The 21,824-nt window shown below is 29.9% G+C and overlaps 1 protein-coding gene across 1 annotated transcript; it reads left to right on the top strand.

Annotated features, from left to right (window-relative positions):
* Nucleotides 1-15,127: 15,127 nt before the first annotated feature.
* LOC117916281 (ABSCISIC ACID-INSENSITIVE 5-like protein 1) lies at nucleotides 15,128-16,583 on the top strand. The gene is made up of 4 exons (XM_034832236.1): nucleotides 15,128-15,985; nucleotides 16,096-16,167; nucleotides 16,279-16,308; nucleotides 16,497-16,583. Exons 1-4 carry the CDS (start codon nucleotides 15,128-15,130, stop codon nucleotides 16,581-16,583), a joined length of 1,047 nt encoding a protein of 348 aa, XP_034688127.1.
* The last annotated feature ends 5,241 nt before the right edge of the window (nucleotides 16,584-21,824 follow it).

The raw sequence follows: 21,824 nt of genomic DNA, 5'->3' as shown, positions 1-21,824 counted from the left end.
AAGATCTTAACTCCAAGCTTAAAATTTGTTTCCCCCATGTCTTTCATATCAAAATTAAAGGACAACCACCCTTTGATGACAACAATCATGTCTATGTCATTTCCAGCTAATAGAATGTCATCAACATAGAAAGATAGAATGAGAAAGTCTCTTCTTGATCGTTTGGCATGCAACTAGTTGTCCTCTTCCAACTTTTCAAAGCCAATACAAATAATTGCCTTATGAAATCTAAAGTATCGTTGCTCATATTATTGTTTTAAGCCATAAATAGAACACTTGAGACAATATACTTTACATTCTTGTCCCTCAACCTTAAAATGAATAGGTTTATCTTATAGATCTCCTCATCTAGTTTTCCATTGAGAAATGCAATCTTCACATCCATTTGGAAGAGCTCTAAGTCTAAATGTGTGACTATAGCCAGAATAAGGTAAATAAAGGTAAATCTCACCACCAAGGAGAATGTCTCTTCATAATTTATACCCTTTCTTTGTTATATCCTTTCGCCATTAAAGGAGCCTTATATTTGTCAATTAAACCATCTATCTTGCATTTAATCTTCAAAACACATTTATTTCCAATGGTCTTACCCCTAAGTGAAAGATCATACAACTCCTAAACATGATTCCTTATCATGGAACTCATTTCTTCCTTCATAGCATCCATCCATTCTACTGAGTTGAGTGAAGCTAAAACTTCTTCATAAGAAGCAAGTTCATCAAGGTCTAACTGGGTACACATGTAGGATTCTCCTTCAATCTTAAAATGGTGATGAGGAATTTGACCATGTTTGCTTCTATGTAACTTGAGACCTTGTGAAGAGCCATCTAGTGGCATATTCCCATTAGGAGATAAGTCACTCCCACTATCTTTGGTGATTTCAAGATGGACTTGTAATTCCCAACCCTTGCTTAAAGATTGTGGTGCTTCCTCTTAGAACTCATAGAGTTCAAGACTCTTCTTTACTTCACCAATACTAGGAAAATCATTTTCTATAAAATCAACATCATGTGACTCTGTTTAAGTTTATCCTCTATTAGGATGTTCATCATCTATTGCATAACCATTTGAGCAATCAGAATATCATATAAAGACATTTTTATTTGCTTTAAGGCTTAACTTCTCATATCTGTGAGAAGTTTTATGAACATAAATCATACAAATCCTAGATCGCAAATTCTTCAAATTTGGTTTTACACCATTCCATAACTCATATGTAGTTATAGGGACTAACTTAGGAGGCACTTGGTTAAGGATGTAGGTAGCAATTAAAAGAGCATTCCCTTAAAGAGATATTGGGAGGTTAGTCTATGTCATCATTGACCTAACCATATCTAATAAAGTATGATTCTTTTTTTCTGTTACACCATTTTATTGCGAAGTGTCAAGAATTATTGACTACCTACGTATTTTTTTCTCCTCACATAGTTTTTGAAATTGATGTGACAAGTATTTGTGACCTTTATCAATTTGAAGAATCTTTAAATTCATTTCTTTCTTATTCTCAACCTTTGTCAAAAAGTGCTTAAAACAATCTAATTCTTTAAAGCATTGAGAGATTAGATATGCATAATTAAAACGCAAGTAATCATCAATGAATGTGAGAAAATAAAAGGCATCATGGTGTGCCTTTACATTCATAGGTTTGTAGATATCTGAATAGGCTAACTCTAAAGGGTAAGAAGCGTTAAGTACTTTTCCAAAAGGCTACAGGCTCTATTTGCTAAACAAGACTCACACATAGGTAGGCCAACATTGGCGAGATACCTTAGAAAACCTTTAACTAGTCTAGCCATTCTTTCTTATGCTAATTCAAAGAATTAATAGTATTATCACAAGCCACATAAGAAGATGAAGAATCTAAATCTAATATAAATAGACCATTGAATAAAAAAAACCTTATCCATATAAGGTTTTATTTAAATAGAATTCAACCTTTGACCCAATAAAATGAAATTTAAAACCTAATTCAAGTAGTGTTATTACTGAAAATAGATTACAATGGACACCAAGTGCATATGACACATCATAAAGGAGTAATGTATGCCTTAAGAGCAATTTGAGTTGGTATGTTCAAACTCCTAAAACATTCTCCATTGATATGTTACCTAAAATAACATAGTGTCTTCCAACAAGTACCCTTATGTAATCTACGAATCCCACTATATCCTTTGTTACATGTTTTGTTGCTCCTAAGGTTACAATCCACCTAGGAAGAGAATGAGTAACTAATACATGTGTATAAACATATGAAAAGAGAGTTAGGATTTGGGTATACTTTCTTTGTCTTAGTGCACTCACGAGCAAAGTGACCCAATTTTCCATAATTGTAGCATTTTATCTACTTATTTATTCTCCTTTTTATTTAATCCACATATAGATGCTGAATTTATAAAAAAAAATTCAATTCTAAAAAAATTAATATAATTTTTTATAGGAGTCCTTTAAAAAAAATCTTTAAAATTAATGATTATATGAATAGTGGATGAAGTAGGAGTTGAATATAAATTGTGTCAATATAAGATAATATTTAACAAGTCATAGATAGATTGACTCACATAATATGATAAATGAAAAATGTCAAAATCGACATATATGGTTGAAGTCTTTTATTCGAATATGACCAATTACAACATGAATATGATATAAATACAATTAACTTCAATTCAAATCCATTGAATTTATGTTATTTTTAAATAGGGTTTTTAAAATATATTAAGAATTATGAATCATAGTTGATTTGAGAAGTGAGGATGGAAATTTATCTCTATTTATTCATATATTAACTTTTTTTAGCAGCTATCATACAATTTAGAAGTAATGATATAAGTATCATGTTTATCATACTGTCTTTTATATATAATCTCTAAAAGGATTGGGGTGATTAAATGCAAAAATAATTATAAATAAACAAACAACAAAATATATATATATATATATATATATATATATATAAACTTTTACATATGATCATCACAAGTAATGAAAAGTAGTAATTGATTGGAAATTTTCCTTAGTAATTCAAGAATTTTGAGACTAATTCCTATTTTTTTTAAAATGTAATTTAGACATCACTCAATTTGAGAGTAGCACATGGGAAGATCTTAAGCAACTCAATGGTGGTTACAAGTGAGATGGTGGCAAAAAAAGAGTGGCGTGTGGCATAAACGTGTCAGAGTGAAACAGAAAAAAACAAATAAAAAGTAAAGAATGGGGTATGGATCCACCACCCATTTCCAAAGGGTGGCAAAGGGGGCAGTTACTCACTTACTCCTAGTGAATGCCCCTCGCCACTCTACATGTTCTCTATCTCTTCCATTGTTTTCTCCGCCTCTCTTTTCTTCTTCAACCTTTTACAGGACTCTCCATCACAACCGTACTCTTTTCTCATTTTTCGTTTATGTTTCTCATCAGGCATATCAAATTCAGGTACGTGATTTTGGAAAATCATGTGCATATGTTCAATATATGCTTAATGATACTATAAAATTAAGACTATTTATATGAATTCAAAAAATAATTGATATAGTATTTGACAATTATTTATTACAATATATTCTTATTTAGTTGTTTTTTTTTTTCATTCTTAATGGTGGATTGTTGACGGAGAATCGGAATATTTGTTGTAGTTTATGCACAAAGATGCTTGACGTAGATGCCATATGATAATGTAATGATGCTAATAAGATAGAAATTTTGGGTTATATTGCCTAACATTTTTTTTCCTAATATGTAGATATTTGCAAAAGTGAAAGTAATCATATCATGTTTATAAGCATTAAAGAGACTTTTTATGTTATGTAATATTAAGCAATTAATTATAAATTATTAGTTGATTTGAAATTATGATAAGCATTTTAAAATGGAATGATTTTTATGAGTCATAAATATTTTTTATATAAATTGTTTTTACATAACATGGAACCAAAGGTATTTATTAGTATTTCCTATAGTCTTAATTCTACTAAGGATATTTGAAATGGATAGGTCAACATGTATTCTTTTGCAGAATATATTTACAAACACTATCAAAATCTTTTCTCTTGTCAACAAGTTAATAATTTTAACAATATTACTCATAATTAAACTTATCTAGAAGCGTTTTCTAAAAGAACTTCACATGATTAAACTTATCTTTGACCTTGGTTATACCTTGAATTTGTAGACTCAGAGATACTTTATAATGAAAAGTGTCCATTGTTGGCAAAACTTTTTATGGGTGTTCAATGCATAATCCAAAATCCTCTTGCACTTGAAAAAACTAAAACATTGGCCTTTGCTATTCTTCTTAGTCACTCAACTCATCCACATGGAGCTCAAGGATGTAGAGATCACACCATATAATGATCGAGGAGGTTGTACCACACATAGTGGCTAAGGAGGTCATATCACTAAGTAATATACTCATTGTCACTAAAACAACCATATTGTAGATTCTATTCGAAGCTTTAAAGTACTGTTATATGGGTTAACTAGACTATTGTTCAAGGAAAAAAGTATGCCACTATTGTGTGAAGCAAGTTATACTTTCTAAATCAGAATTTAAATCTTGTGTCAAGCATTGTCTTGTTCTATCTACCTCCACTTTGGGTAACTTAAATAACATTAGTCTTCATTCCTCAACCATTACTCCTTGGATTATCATTTTAGGTTCATCCAATCATATGATAGGTAATTCATTACTTACTTTTATTGGAATATCTGGAAAAACCATTCAAGCTTTAGATTATAAGGGTGTAAGCATCTAATCTTCTTAGAGATCTAGATATAAGCATAGAGAAAGCAAGGAAACATAGATCTAGGTGTAATAAAAACCATACCATTGGATTTGGATGTTCTTAGATCCTACTCAAGTTGATGCAAGGATCCAAAAAACCTTGCCATCTTACTTTAGGTGACTTGTTCTTAAATCTATAACACTTGTGTAAAGTAACTACAAACCTTGATAAGAGATATGGAAGCTTTTTGGAAGACCACCTCTTGAAATAGTTGAGAGTATCTAACTCTAAACCCTTAAGAGGGTTCATATAAACTTCCTTATTAGCTTAAGTGACTTTGGCTTAACTTAGGCCAAGTCATTTAGTTTAGCTTACTAAATCCTAATTGATGAATTAGCCTTAATGGGTTTAATTAATTAAGTGACCAAATCTAAAAAAATAATAATAATCATAAAATCTTGTGCAACCTTACGCTTTTAGTAAGACATCCTCATGCACATAAATGATTAATTCTCTATAAAACCTCAAGACTTTGTGTTGATGTCAAAGAATATGAACTTGAGTGGGGACCATTGGGACCAATAGAAAAACACTAGCTTCATCTTTAGATTTATAACACTTATGTGGAGTGGCTACAAACCTTAAGAGGAGAGAGGTGGAGGCTTTCTAGAAGACCACTTTTTGAAATGTTTGACTATCTAATCCTAAACCCTTAATGGACTTCCTTGTTAGCTAAAATGACTTTGACCCAACTTGGGCTTAGGTCATTTAATCTCACCCATTAGGTCCTAATTAAGTTATTAATCTTCAAGAACTCTAATTAATTAAGTAGCTCAATCCAAAAAGCTAAAAAATAATTAATTATAAAATCTTGCATAATCCTGTTTTTACTAAACTGCACTTATGCACATAAATGCAAGAATTTGTGTCAACAAAGAATATAAACTTAAGTAAGGACCATTAGGACCGGTAAAAAAATATTAGCTTCTTCATAATCCAATTTTAAAGTCAACTCAACAGTCTATTAAAAATGTCAACTACACTCCAACATTGTATAGAATTATATCGAGATGAAAATTGATTAAATCTAATTTAATTATTAAGTTCATAACCTACCATCCACTACATGTAAATTCTTTATAAATTGGTGTCTAGAATCTAATGAGTTAGAAGTTATCAACCTCTCATGATTACCTTTGTCATCCTTGAGTTTCAAATCCTCCTATTTTATAATCAACTAACATACTCTAGTCCACAAAGGACATATATAAAGTCTCGCTTAAGAAATTACTGCAACACCGCAGATTTCATAATCATGTCCTTGAGATCACCTAAAAGGACACACTATCTTAATTTTATAAAATATTATAGTGTATTTATTGAGAATACTTATTGCAACCTATTTTAATCAAGAGTGATCTAATTCGAGGGAACATATGAAAACATTAAGGTCTCATTTGTAGATAAAAAATATTGAAAACCTCAAAATTATATTAATAGTCTCTTAAGGTTGAGAGTGCATGCAGTATAGTAGCTTGGTGAAATTATGACTACCTAATAGTTGATGTCATGATTCACCATAAGTCCTATTCAATATGTAACCACATACAATAGTATAGTCACCATGGAAAATCCATAGTGAGGACTAAGACAAGTCATCCTTCTTACTAGGAATATCAGATTGCTCTGTTCCCTAGCCTTAGATCTAGTAGGGTGCATGCATCTGACCTAAGGCTATCTAAATCATAATATCAGCAACAACATGGATTTATTAAACCAATTAGATATTTAATCTAGGGAGAACTGAAAGCATACCTAGATTTGGATGTTCTCAGATCAATTCCAAATTGTAAAAAATGTTGTTGAAGAATCCATAACCATAGAAGACTTTGAGAAGCTCATCTACACAGTGTTCTTCCACCTGATCACACTTTACATGGTTCCTAACATAAGAAAAATGTGGACTTTTCTCTCTAAAGGATGGCTAAGATTTCTCTCTGAAAGAAGACAGACAAAAATTTGGAACCCTAACCCTTAAGAGGATATTTATAGGGCTCCCTATAAGCTTAATTAACTTGAACCCAAATTAGGCTTAGCTCACTTAATCCAACCCACCTAGTTCCTAATTAATTAATTAGTTCTATTAAACTCTAATTAATTAATTAGCTGTATTAAGCTCTAGTTAATTAATTAGATCGGTCCAGAAAGGCAATTCATAAGATCTAGTATAACCTTACACTTACCAAAACGCCCTTATGCACACTTATGAATCTAAAACCTAAATCCCTCAATACATGTGTCATCATGAATTAGATGTTCGAGTGGGGACCACTAAGACCCATGTAAAAATACCGTTTTCCTCAAAATCCAATTCTAAAGTTGATTCCACATTTCATTAAAGAGAATAAATTGCACTCCAATATTTTATGTAATTACAATGAGGCAAGTATTTGTGTTGGTAACTTACTATCTACTACATGTAGACTTCCCATGAAGTGGTGTCTATAATCTAACAAGATAGGTGTTATCACCTATTATGATTACCTCTCTAATCCTTAAATTACAAATCCACTAATTATGTTATTAATTGGCATACTCTAGCCCCAAGGAGCATATGTCAAATTTTCATTAAATGAAATGTTATTGTCATAGTCGTTTAGATCATACGTCTTTTAGATCACCTAAATGGACACACTATCTCAATCTCATGAAATATCATGGTGTTTCTATTGAAAATATTTGTTACCATAACCTTCATCAATAGTGACCTGATCCATAGGGATATATGACTGTTTTGGAGTCTCACCCATAACTCAACGTCTCTTGATAACTTTAGGACAGACTCAATATCCTCTCAAGGTTGAGAGTTCACACATTATAATAGCTTGGTGAATCACGACAATTAATAGTCTTACGCCATGATTCACCATAAGTCATGTCCAATGTGTAACCATAGACACTAGTGTACTAACCATAGGAAACTTATCTCGACAACCAAAACAAGTCATCCCTCCAATTATGAGGTAATGCACTACAATCTCTACTAGACTACCCAAATCCATAAATCGACTGTGAACATCAAATCATCTTACAAGGAATCATGACTTGTGTCCTCTATGCAATTCTTAATGTGCCCAAGTTATGTACAATGCAAATGAAATGGGCATGTATACTCAGATAACCAATTATTGCAAATACGGTATTAAAGGGAAACAAAAACATAAATAAATAAGTTTATTAATAAATCTAAAACATTATATTATGTCATGTTTTTCAAGGCTCTATCCCAACACTTATATCTAGGAGGTAGTACACTATAACCTTATGGACTATCTAAGTCCATCAATTAGTTGTGAACAACTCATCAACTTGCAAGGAACTCATGACTTGGATCTTCTATGTAACTTTTAATGCACCGAAATCATGTGCAATGCTAGTTAGTGATGCAAACATGAATGTTCAAATAAATTTTAATGAAAACAAAAATAGAATAGTGGAAACTAAAATCATAATATATAAATATATTAATGGAATTTCTTTTTATAACAACATATCATGCTTTTTAAGGGATCTATCCCAACAATTTTCAACCTTTTTCATTCTTTATCTCCATCATTTCTTACATTGTTAATAGTTCTAAATCACCAACTAAAGGATTGGAATAGTTAGCATGACTAATTTTCACTTTCATTTGTTATGTATCTCTAATTGCTCTTTTAACTTATTGTTTGTTAACAAACTTGTCTCTCACTTGAAGTTTTCAGTCATATTTCATTCTTCATATTAAATCTTTCATGATCTATGGGCAAAAGGGTGATTAATCAAGGATTTAAAAGTTGTGGACTCTACTACTTTTAGCCAATTTGCAAGTCTTTAGCTCTCAACTCTTCATATTAAATCTTTCATGATCTATGGGCAAAAGGGTGATTAACCAAGGATTTAAAAGTTGTGGACTCTACTACTTTTAGCCAATTTGCAAGTCTTTAGCTCTCAACTCCCCATTTCCATCTTAGTCATCCTTCCTTTATATGTCCCCATATGTTAGATCTTATTTTACCTTTTATTCCTCTCTTCCACTATGAAACCTGAAAGCTCAGTAAACATCATAAGCTACTTTTAAACTTTTCCTAAATGAGCCTTGTTAGCTTCATTTCAAGCTAGTCCATTCTCTAGGGTTAAGTCTGTCACAACTTAGGCTTAGATTATTTATAAAACAAAAACTCATAAAAACCTTTAAAAGTATATATATATATATATATATATATATATATATATATATATATATAGAGAGAGAGAGAGAGAGAGAGAGAGAGAAAGGTTCTTAGTCATAAAATAAAATTTGATAGGGGGGACTTTCTATGAAGAACTCTAAAAAGGATTCTATTAAGTAGAGACACCATTGTAAGAACAACATCTCTCTAAAAAAACTTTGGTACATTCATTTAAAGCACTAAAGCATAGGCTATGGCAAGAATAGGGTTACTTTTAAACTTTTTCTCAATAAGACTTATTTGCATCCTTTTCAAGTAGTCCACTCTAATATCTAGGGTTCATCTAGGAAATTAGATTATTTGTCTATCATTATTTTGTTTTCTTTATACATGATTTCTCTTTTTTGACTTGGTTGTATATTCTCAATGATTGAATTCAAGTATTTGATACTTTTAACTCATTTTCTTCTAAAATACTTATTGATTCAATGCTAAATCAACATTCTTCAAACTAACAATGTCTTTGAGTACAAACATTCTATATTTTAGTACTTCCTTGAGTTAAGAGGTATATTTATCAAATCTCATTTGTTGATACATCTCAATAAAATGGAATTACTAAAAGAAAAATGGTCTTACATGTCTTAATGTTTTAAATGAATGTGTCAAAGTTATTTTTGAGAGATGGTGTTCTCACAATGGATTTTTGGCTTAATAGAATTCTTTGGAGTTCTTCTTGGAAAGTCCCCTTATCAAATGTTATTTTAGGAACAAGAACCTTTCTCTCTCCCTCTAAAAGTTTTTATGAGTGTTTGTTTTGTAAATAATCAAAGCCCAAATTCTAACAAACTTGACCCTAGAGTTTATAAGTGCACATTTCCTATTATTTCTAAACCTTAAAAAAAATACTAATGTTAAGATCCCACTTTGCAAAATCACTTTGTTTATGTTGATGTTATTTTTTTCTTTAGGGTATACCTTATTATTCTGAGGTATGAATTTTTGAAGTATTTTCTTCAAGAGCAAGTTCATCTTGCTTTAATGCTCAACATTCTTTTTCTTATAAGTTTCGTGTTCACAAATAAAACAACATTCTCGTCACGAAGTAATATCATGTTCTCTATCACGTTCACTAACTCCCTTTGTGTTTCTAGATCTTTTTTTTTTTTTTTTTTTGTCTCTATATTGATATTTATAAAGTTACATACATTTTACTATCTATCCTATTTCTATTTTTTTTCTTTAATGATCACTTTTACTTCTCTTTCAAAGCTTTCTCTATTTTCTTCTTTTTTATTATAATTCTTACAAATAATTACTTATCATGGCTAAAGAAAAGTAATAGAAAATGACATATATGTTTGCAATGGAATCATACCTTGGATCTTGTTCATAGGCCTAGTATTGCTAGGATTGTTGTTTGTCATTGGGTCTTAACCATAGAACACAATTTTTATAGTACAATTGATAAAGTGAAAGCTTGTTTAGTGGCTAAAGAAGCCTTAAATGTAGTGAGAATTTTCATTATATGGCCAAAGTAAATTATATACAAATTATTATATTTGTGCAGCAAATCTAAATTAGCCCCTTTGTTAATTTGATATAGAAAAGTCCTTCATTCATAGTGACTTAAGAAGTCAACATTTAGACTCAAACAATCTTCATATGCATGATTTGAAAAATATGGCAAAACATTGATAGCTCATGACATGATCATAAGTTAAATTTATTATTTAGTTTTTTTTTTCTTTTTTTTTTCAAAAGGGCATACCATGGCATTTTAATCTTGATGATTAGCTTTCATACCAAAGATCTTGGCAAACTTTATTATTTTATAGGATTTAAAGTTTTAAGGTCAAATAGAGATATTTGTGTCTTAAAGAAAGTATACTTTTGGTATTCTGAAAGTATACTTTTGGTATTCTAAAATATACAAGTTATCTTGTTATTAAACTTGTTGTGTGCCTGGAAACTAATCAAAAGTTACTTAATGATGGAGAGTTAATGGATAATTCTAAATTATATAGAAGACAAGTGTGAAAGCTAATTTATAACCACTATCAACTAGATATATCTTATGTAATCAATGTTGTTCACATATTTGTGATCATCCTGGGTGTTTGTCAATTAAATGCAATCGCACAATTTTTGAAATATCTTAAGGGAGCTCGTTGTTGTGGTCTTCTTTATTTATTCTTCATATATGTTCATAGTAATGGATATACTCTAATTAGGTGAAATTTCCCTATGATAAAGAATCAACAACTAATTATTATATTCTCATTAGAGTTAATCTCATAATATGGAGAAGCAAGAGAGTTGCAACTCATTTCTAATACAAATACAAAGTATCAAACAAAGGAAAATTCAATATGTGAGTTGACTTAGTTGATAATCTTTTTACTAGAAATTGGAATACCGATGTCAAATCTAACTCCTCTTTATTGTGTTAACATTCAAGTCATCATCCATATCGTTAGATAGAAAAAAAATTTAATGAAAAGAAAAATACATCCTTTTTTTCATGAAAAGAAAAATAAATCAAAGTAGATTTTCATTATATTCACTTAAAATGGAATGAGAAGAAATTGTTACTACATTTCTATTACAAAGCACCAAATAGCTTACATTTTTGCTAAACCCTATAAATTTATTTATTTATTTATTTTAAAAACCCTTAGCTCTATTTGTGAAAAGAACGAGAACTATTAATATTTTGTCTCAACTTAAGAGGGAGTGTCAAAATTATAGAAGAAATTGTAAGAATATTTTTCCTTTTGAGCAATAATAATACACAACTATAATATACAAAAATGTATTTCCTTGTTTCATACTATTATAGACTAACAAATAATACCTTTACAACTTCATTTAAAATAAACAACATTATGGGATGAATAGTATTTCCCTTCAACACTATATAGTGTATCATGCATAAAAATTGATTTGTTCTAATATATGAATGTATGTATGATTAGTTCAACCATGTTAAACCTTGTATTTTCTTTTTGTAAGTGATTTTTTTTCTTTTTGTTATTTTTTATTTTCATAACAAGGCATCACAGTTTCTACTACCCTAATAGCTTTCATTAGCTCATCTTTATCTATCTTGGTTTGTCTCTCTTGATTTAACAACTCATGATGCTGAAAGGTCACTCAATATGGTGCTTGGTAATCACCCTTTTAACGTTAACTATTTTTATCATTAAATAAAATAGCAAATCAATTAGAAAGCACTTGTTCATATTTCTTTTTTTTTTCTTTTTTTCTTTTTGTACATTCATGATGTTTGATCTAAATTGAAGTTCTCTTAATCATTGGTTCTTATCTTCAGTTTTATGGTTCATTAAACTCTAATATAAGTATTCTTCCTTTCATTTAGTTTTTCTCTTTCAATTGTTTTTACTTTTGGTTATTTCCCAAAGTCCAAGCAAACAAACACATTTTTTTATGCCCTCTAGAATATTGAAATTGGTTTGTTCCTTTGAAGCTCTCCAACACTTCTAATTAACTACATAACCTATTACCTTTTTTTTTTTCTTTTTTTTTATGAATACAATCACTTCATATAATAATTAAGGCAAAAAAACACTTATAAAAGAAATTTAATGTTTAGATTTATTAGTTGGTAAGAGTCTACCTTAGCCTATAACAACCCGCTCCCAACCGTGTAAATATTATTCATTCTGGACCCAAATGAGCCCTCATAATTTTAAAACACGTCTATGGAGTTAAAAGTGACTCATACTTATATAGTACTAGGAAGTTTCTCCCTTATCTGATATGGGATATTACAAACACAACTTTCTTATTGTGTCCCATGGGATTACGAGGCCAAACAAACAAATGCCCATCACAGGGCTAAACAAACCCTCACACTAGGATCGAAGATCATTTATGATACCATTTGTAAGGACCTACTCCAAATCGTGTATCCGCTCTAAACCCAAAGGGACCCTCATAGTTTTAAAACGCATCTATAGGGTTAAGAAGGACTCATACTTATATAGTATTAGGAATTTTCTCCTCTATTCGACGTGGGATATTACAAACACCCCTCATGTAAACACAACATCCTCGTAGTGTCCTATAAGATTATGAGGCTAAACAAACAAACACCTTTCATAGGGTCAAACAAACCCCACACCAGGGTAGAGGATAGGCTCTAATACCACTCTATCATGCCCTAAGACCCACTACAAGGGTTGACTCAATTTACACTTTGAACCTTCAGGCTTGAAGAGTGAAATGATTGTCACACCCTTAGATTAGGTCTTGAGGAATGATAGAGAAAAGACACTAAAAAGATTTCTATCTGCTACAATGTATTAAAAGTTGGAATGAGTTTACCATCGACAAAATGCAATATTGGACCCAAAAATATATTATTAAAGGAAAATACATGTCAAGTAGTATTGCCCTATTTTGTCTTAGGTGAAAGTGAGAAACAAGGCAATAACCTAAGGGAAACAAGGAGGCAAAAATATATGTTATCATCTAGCAATAGTAATATTCAAACAATCAAAACATTATTTTCACTGTCATTTTAATATTATAAAAAAAAATGGGGGCTCACCTCCATTGACTTATTTTATTGGTCAAGACAATATAGGCGTCACCTCTTTGAAGACCCTTGCTTAAGTCCTCAAAATGTGAAAAGCCAAGGCTTCAAATTTCCCGGTCACTTGCGAGACCTAAGCAAACACCTTTTGCAACTATAGACCTAAAACTGATAAGGCAGAAGAGCCATCTTTTATCATGGATTGAATTCATGGAGATTTCAACTTTAAATAATTGTGAATTTGGTTAGACTATTTTTATACATACAAAGTATTTGAAATAGCGAACTAGATATGCGCAATTACTGCTATCGAATCTTCATGATTTAGAAAAAGTGAAAAATCGAATCCGCTCGGATTTTGTTAGAATACTTTTTCTATTTTTGGATACTTTGATTTCTATATATAGTTTATAGAATTATTGAAAGTATCAATCGAACATCAACGAAGCTCTTCTTCTTCTTCTTCTTCTCTCTGGAGCGGTAAGTTTTGAAAGAAGACCAAAAAAGAAGGTAAGGGTTTGTGGTTTAAATAATGTAGTTTTACCGAGATTTTGTTGTAGGAAACCTAATATTTGCATTAGTCATGAATGAAAATGCATCACATTGCATACTGTTTGTTCCTTTTGATGATATAGTACAATAAGCTAGATGAATATTTGTTTGGTTATTGAGAATATAAGTAACACTTTCGTGGATTGTCAAGATTAAGGGAGAAGTACGATTCTTCTAAATTTTACTTTGATATTGGTCTTGATAATCATAGATTGAATGGTTTTATGGATAGTCTACTACTTTCTATGTTTAATTTTAAACTTGAATTTTCATATTCTCTATAATCCTTTAACACATGCTTTCCATGGGTCATTCATGATATTAATGTATTATAAGATCTATAACTACTAAGTTTTTTGGGAATTTCGCCCTTTCAATGTTATAGAATGCAAACCTACTAGTGATTATCCCTTATATGTGGTTAAAAATGGCAATAGCAAAGTTGAGATTGAAGGGTCCAAATTATCATAATTATATCAACAATTCCCTTGTTTATTCTTATTGATTCAATAAATTAAGTTATTTTTTTTCTTTTTCAGAATGTTTATTAATATTATATATAATCATTGTTTAAAGGAAGTCAATAAATTGGTGGGTCTTTTAGCTAAAAAAAGTGCATGTACTTAGGATCTAAGAAGAGTTTGTCTTAATTTTCTTGATGATTTTTATTAGATATCTTGGTGGATGTTTTAACTTTAAAAAGAAAGTATCATGCTTAAGGTCTAAGAAAGCTTTGTGTCACAATTTTCCTTATGTTTGTTATATGTGTAGGGAAAACAAATGTTTGCATTCCTTTCATAGATGTAAGTTTCTATTCTCATTGAATTTTTTTTTTTTTTTTGTTCTTTCCAAAAAGGATTGATGTCCTGGATCCTTTGTATCATTAATTTCTCCATGCTACCTTCAAGTGTTCATCTTCTTGAATTTCATTTTGAGTGAATAATATTTTGTGTTTAGCATAGGTCAAATCAGTGTTTCATCAACAAACTGAGTCTCTCTATATCCACCAGGAACACATTTAGGCCTAGAATTAACATCTGTGATCTCTTGCTACAGGAAAATAACATCTCTTTTTGCATACAAAAATGGTGGTTTCTGAGTCTGATTCTGGAAAGGTTAAACCAAAATCACCACCACAATTGCATCAAGAAGACTCTTTGTTTCCTGCACCAATTCGACAGAATTCGGTCTTCTCACTTACTCTTGATGAGTACCAAGTCAGGAGTGGAAAGTCTTTTGGGTCCATGAACATGGATGAACTCATCAACAGCATATGGAATGGAGATGAAAACATACTCTTTTCGGTATCCAGCCAAGACGAACTGAATAATGATAAACACATGGCTGACCAGACTGATCTCCCCCGACAAGCATCTTTCTCCATCCCTCCTCCACTTTGCAAGAAAACTATAGATGAGGTGTGGTCTGAAATCAACAAAAACAAACAGCAGCAAAATTCCAACAACGATGGCAGTAACGATTCAGTTCAAGGTGAACAAACCTTTGGGGAGATGACTTTGGAAGACTTTTTAGTCAAAGCAGGGGTTGTTCAAGACGTGTTTGTTGAAGAAGCATCAGGCTCTTCCAAGCGACATATGCTAACACCTACTCAACGTTCCGGGAGCTTTCCAAATAATAATACAAACTTGGAGACAACCTTTGGCATCGGAAATATGATGGGTTTGGAATTCTCCGCTTCACAGAATTCTGGTAACAACTTGTCAAGCAATGATCTTGCAGCCTATCTTGCACAAGGTAATAAGTTTCCAGGAGAGTCATCCAATACTAAGGAAGAAGAAAAAGGAGAAAGTGCACCACAGCCAGGTGGGCAGAGAGGCAGAAAGAGGACAACAGATGGTACACTTGAGATGGCGGTGGAGCGTCGACAGCGTAGGATGATAAAAAATAGAGAGTCCGCAGCCCGATCACGAGCCAGGAAGCAGGTATCATCCTTGTAACCAATTAGGTTGATATTCTATGTGAGAATGTGTTTGCTTTTGTTCTATCAACCATGAAGCTTAAACAATAACCTATTTGATTTGTTCTACTACAGGCTTATACTGTGGAGCTGGAACTAGAACTGAATCAGCTTAAAGAAGAAAATACAAAGCTCAAGAAAATTGTGGTAAGAGAGGATGCATGTCTTTCAGAAAATATACAAGAAGAGAATTTTTTTACTCCACTGACATTGTTTCTGACTTGTGTATACTTATGTAAACATTTCTCATTGGTATAGGCCGAGGCTGAACGTAAGCGGAGAGAAAAGGTAAAGTATGATTCAATCAAGTTTAACAAATTAAGATGCACAATAGCATGCATTCCATGTTGTTCTTTTGATTCCTTTTATAAAATCATATCAATCTGTACTCACATTTATGTAACACCCATTTGCATAGATTTATATTACTTTCACTTCTGATTGAATGAATTTAATTCTTCTGCATGTACAAGCAGCAAGCTATAGAAGGTAAGGAAGCAACGAAGGCACAAAAGATAGCAAAACAGTTGAAAAAGCTGAGGAGGACTGTCAGCGCACCATAAGCTTGTCTTGGTGTGTAAGAATGAGAGAGAGAGAGAGAGAGAGAGAGAGAGAGAGAGAGAGAATAAGAAACAGTTCGATGTGGGAACTGTGTAGATGTGGATCTCAGGCCATCTGCAGATGCCAAGTCTGGCGTTTTAATGCTTATGTCTATTAGCAGTTGGTGTACATAAATAAAATCATCTGCTTATGTTTCTTTCCAAAATTTTCTGCATAACAATGGGTTCATGTGTGTTCTCACATGGTTTCAACTCTCTCTTGATTTTGATTTCATCTTTACAATAGAACCTCCTTATTATACAAACAATATGACTATGTTTGGTTTCAAAAACTACTAAGGAAAGAAAAAATTAAAGAAAATTATTTTCTCATATTTAGTTTCATTATGGAAAATAAGATATAATTAAAATTAATTAAAAATTTATACATTTTAAAATTATTTAATTTTTATATAATATAGGAAAATAAGTGAAAGTTTGAAGAAGAAAATAATTTATTGATTTTGAGTCTATTTTTAACACTTTTTATTTTTCCTTTCTTTCTATTTTTCCTTTTTATTTTCTTTCCCTCTCATTTTTCCTCAAAATTTTTGAAAACCAAACATAATCTATATGTATTATGCACACTACTATAAGCACAACATGCTTCTATTACAATAACAATACCTTGCTTCGAGATAGCAGTTTCTCAATTTTTTTCGAGTGTAACAACAAAAGCAAACACTATCTTTCACTAAGAAATAAACTTTTGTGAAACTTCTAATGCATTAAGATCCCTAGCTATATGTTATTATGAATTATTTATTTACCATAAAATTAAAGATTCACAATTGTTTATTCATAGATCAATTTGAGGCCTGCAAATCTACAAAAATTGTTTCATTTATATTTATATATTATTTCAAGCTCATTTCACTTCTTTTTCATTTTCTATGTAAAGATTAGATAAGTTTAAAATGTATACATTTTAACTTAGTTTTAATTATATTTGACTTTTTCGTATTTTCCCTAGTGAAACCAAATATAACAAAACCTTTTCTCTCATAATTTTTCTTTTTTAGTACCTTCTGAGAACTAAACATAGTTTAAAGTTCAAACATAAATATTAGGGGGAACAAGGCGATGTTCTCAACAACAATAAGCAATTGAAGATAAATAAAATATTAGTATATATAATATAAACCAAAACACTAAACTCAAAATGTTAGTTTTAATGTAAGGAAAGATCCACTTTACATCATTTGGGGGGGAGGGGAAGTTGCATATTTCTTTCTTGCAAGGTCATGAATCTAGATTGACAAAAAAGCGAGCATGAAGATCCAAATAAAGATACAAGTACCTAGAACTTTCTTATATAAAAAAAGCATACCTACAAGCTTCTACAACATTGTAACATGGTGTTCTTAAGCTGTAGGTGCTCAATTGCTCTAATTTCAATAGTTAAAACCAATGTTTTTAGAATTGAATTGGATGGTTGATCGCTGGTTCAGGTGGTTTGGCACTAATCCAACCTTTGAATAATCCAATTAGCCAAATCGAAGAGGCCATCGGTTCGACCGTTGGGTCTATCGGTCTCATCTAGATTTCAAAATATTAGTTAGAACCAATGTTTTCAGAATCGAACCGGTCATTAAACCGAAAAAATTACTAGTTCACGGTTCACTGGTTGAACCGGCGGTCAAACCGGTGATGTCATAAATATATATTTTTATATTATTAAAATTAAAAATAATTTTGAAAAATAAAAATAGTAAATTATGAGTGACACAATGTTTTCATATATATTTTTTTAAAATCATAATGTTTTGATTAATTTAAATTTAAATTATAAATTTTAAAAATCATAAAATTTAAAAAATTACAATTGTAAAATTAAAATAAATAATAATGGAATATATATTTTTATATTATTAAAATTAAAAATAATTTTGAAAAATAAAAATAGTAAATTATGAGTGACACAATGTTTTCATATTTTTTTTAAATCATAATGTTTTGATTAATTTAAATTTAAATTATAAATTTTAAAAAACATAAAATTTAAAAAATTACAATTGTAAAATTAAAATAAATAATAATGGAAATAAACTAATAAAGTAAATAAAAATATAAAATATAAAAAAATATAAAAATTTGAATGAAAGACTCATAATATTGTGTTCTTATATTTAAATATTATTTCTTTGTATTAATATGATACTAAAAAAATAACTTTTCTCAATCAATAACATACTTATATGTATATAATTGAAATTTTAATGGAAAGATCAAGATTTTTTTTAACATATTTAATGACCAAATTTAAAATTCATGAAATTATAGCAAAAAATTTAGTCATAAACTTTGACATTTCTACATTAAAACTTTGAAAGTTTCAAAAAAAGTAAATTATTGCTTATGGAAAGTTTGAATGTTACAATTTATTTATTAAATTATTGTTTATGACAACCTTCTGTGTTACGAGTTATGGCCACCGTTGGGATGACGTCATCGTCATATGGTGGTAGCATGTCGGGATGGCAGCTGCATCATCGTCAGGTCGGCGACATCGCAGGACTAGAGTCGAAAGGGGGTGACAGTGGCATCATCGTCGGATGGCAGTAGCATGTCGGGATAGCAGCGGCATCGTTGTCGGGCCGGCGACATTGCAGGACTAGAGCCTAAAGGGAGTGATAATGGCATCATCGTCGAATGGTGGCGACATCATAGGGATGGAGGCAAAATCATCATCGGGTCGGCGACGTCACAGGATTGGAGTCGGAAGAGAGTGACAGTGGCGTAAAGCAACGAACATTTAGGGAGGGGATGGGTGTAAGGGTCAAAACGACTTCGTTTCGATGCAAAATGCGTTAAAACGATGTCGTTTTTAAGGGAATGAAAAAAAAAATCTTTTGAACCGTTCAATTCATCCAAAATCGAGCGAGTCAACCGGTTCACAAGTCCGACCACCGGTTCCGACGGTTCAAAGGCTAGTAGGCTCAAAGATGTGGATAGGATCGGAATGGTGGCCGACCGACAATCCGACCGGCCGGTTTAGTCCGATTTTTAAAACCATGGTTAAAACTTTTTCTTATCTGTAGGTTTTCAAATTTCCTCTAACAGTTTCTTGGTATAATCCCGAAATAAGCCACAAAGCCTCTTAATATCTAAATTATGACAAACAATTTATCATCATTGATTGTGGTAAAATTACAACTTCTACTAAAAGATTTAAATGTGAGTTCTACGGAATAAGATTGAGTTCTTAGCTACTCAAAAGCATTGTTTGAAATATCAGTAAATACAAATATATCGGTTTTTGGATTTTACGGATATATTGAAAATATCAAAGAAATATTGGTGAATATTTTGACAAAAATTTCGATGAGGTGAAAATTATTCATGGAAATATTTGGAAAAATCCCAAAAGATGATAAAATAAGTAAAAATACACATGATAAAGTTATTTTATAAATGTAATTGACATAAGTATATTTAAAGAAAAACATATCCCTAAGCAAGGATTTATCGGTCTTAATATATAATATATTATTTATCTTATCAAATTAATTTTAATTTATAAAAATATTAGAACTTCATTATTTTTTTATTTTTTATTTTAGTTTTTTCTAATAAATTTATATTTTAAATAAAATTTATTCAAGGAATAATTGAGGACATGAAGAATACCTAGAAGGGTTTAATATATGAACCAAAATAAACAACCCATGATTTCTTTTTGTAAAACAAACATAATTGTATCTAAATTCGATTTGCTTTTAGTGTCACTTAAGGTTATATTTGGTTCTGGGAAAATGTTAAGGGAAAAAAAATGTTAAGAAAAATTATTTTCTCATGTTTGATTGTAGTAAGGAAAATATCATAAATATAATTAAAATTAGTTACAAACTTATTTATTTTTAAATTATTTAATTTTTATAATGAAAAGTTAACATAAGTTAAATCAGTTTGAAATATCATATAAAAATAATTTATTTTGTATTTTTCTTTATTTTTTTTCCTCTCTATTTTCTTTTCCTTATATTTGCCCTTAAATTTTTTGGAAACCAAATATAGCTTAAAGCTTATTTGAAAGTGATTTTACTTTAAGTACTTTTAATTTGTTGAATTTTTAATTTGTTGAATTTTTACTACTTCATTATTTTATTATGAACTATTTTCAATAATGTATAACCCCCCAAAAAAAACGATCTTAAATTTTTTTTCAATATCTAATTTTTGTAAGAAAACATTTCAAACATTAAAAAATGGTTTTAGCCTTTTTCAAAATTATTATCATATAGATTGTTAATATAGAGCATGGTTTAAAAAATCAGGGAATTTCACCAACATTTCAGAGAAATATCGGATATATCGGAGGTGGCCAAAACAAAATTGGCCATCAATAGGACAAAAAATGGCCCAAAATTTGGGAAAATCAACGAAATATATTTCACCGATATTTGATTGGCGGATGATTTTTTAGTGAAAATATCGAGCATGGTAGCACACACATGTGGGGAGGAACGCAAGCAAAAAATTGCCAAATGGCAATTTTTTCAAAAAGGGCCTATTGTTTTAAACATTTACCCATGTTTTTATAATTATTATTTTTCGATTTATCTTTTATTTTAAATTTATATCACCCATTTATTTTATATTATTCTTTTATTTTTATTTATTTTTTCATATTTATCTTATTAATCATATTTTAAAAAATTATTATCACTTCACTTTAATTTTTTTTTTATTTATCCTTCCAATTTTATTTAATTTTTTATATTTTTATTTTAAAATATTAAAAATATAAATTTATTCAAAATTTGATAAAATATAAAAAATTTAATGAAGTTCTAATATTTTATAAATTAAAATTAATTTGGTAAGATAAATTATTAATATAATTTTTAATAATTTTAATTATTTAAATAAATTCATATTAATAGTAAAAAATTGTCATCATAAATTTGTAATAAAATTTGAGAAATTAACTTTTAAGTAAATATTTTATGTAAATTGATTTAATTTTTTATTTAAAAGGTAATAAAACATGTTTTAATAAAATTAGTTTTTAATTTTTAAAATAAATAAATATAAATATATTAAAATAATTGAAGTTAATTTTTTCTTAAAAAATATGATAATATTATCTTTAATTATGTCAATTATAATTATAAAATAATTTTAACATGTGTATTTTTATTTATTTTTATGGGACAATTGTCTTTTGAACTCTGAGCCCAAAAATTAAGATTTAACCCATAA

This window comes from Vitis riparia, chromosome 6 (assembly GCF_004353265.1).
Source record: "Vitis riparia cultivar Riparia Gloire de Montpellier isolate 1030 chromosome 6, EGFV_Vit.rip_1.0, whole genome shotgun sequence".
Classification (NCBI taxonomy): Eukaryota; Viridiplantae; Streptophyta; class Magnoliopsida; order Vitales; family Vitaceae; genus Vitis; species Vitis riparia.
The sequence above is the reverse complement of the archived record's forward strand: the minus strand, read 5'-3'. Positions and strand labels throughout refer to the sequence as shown.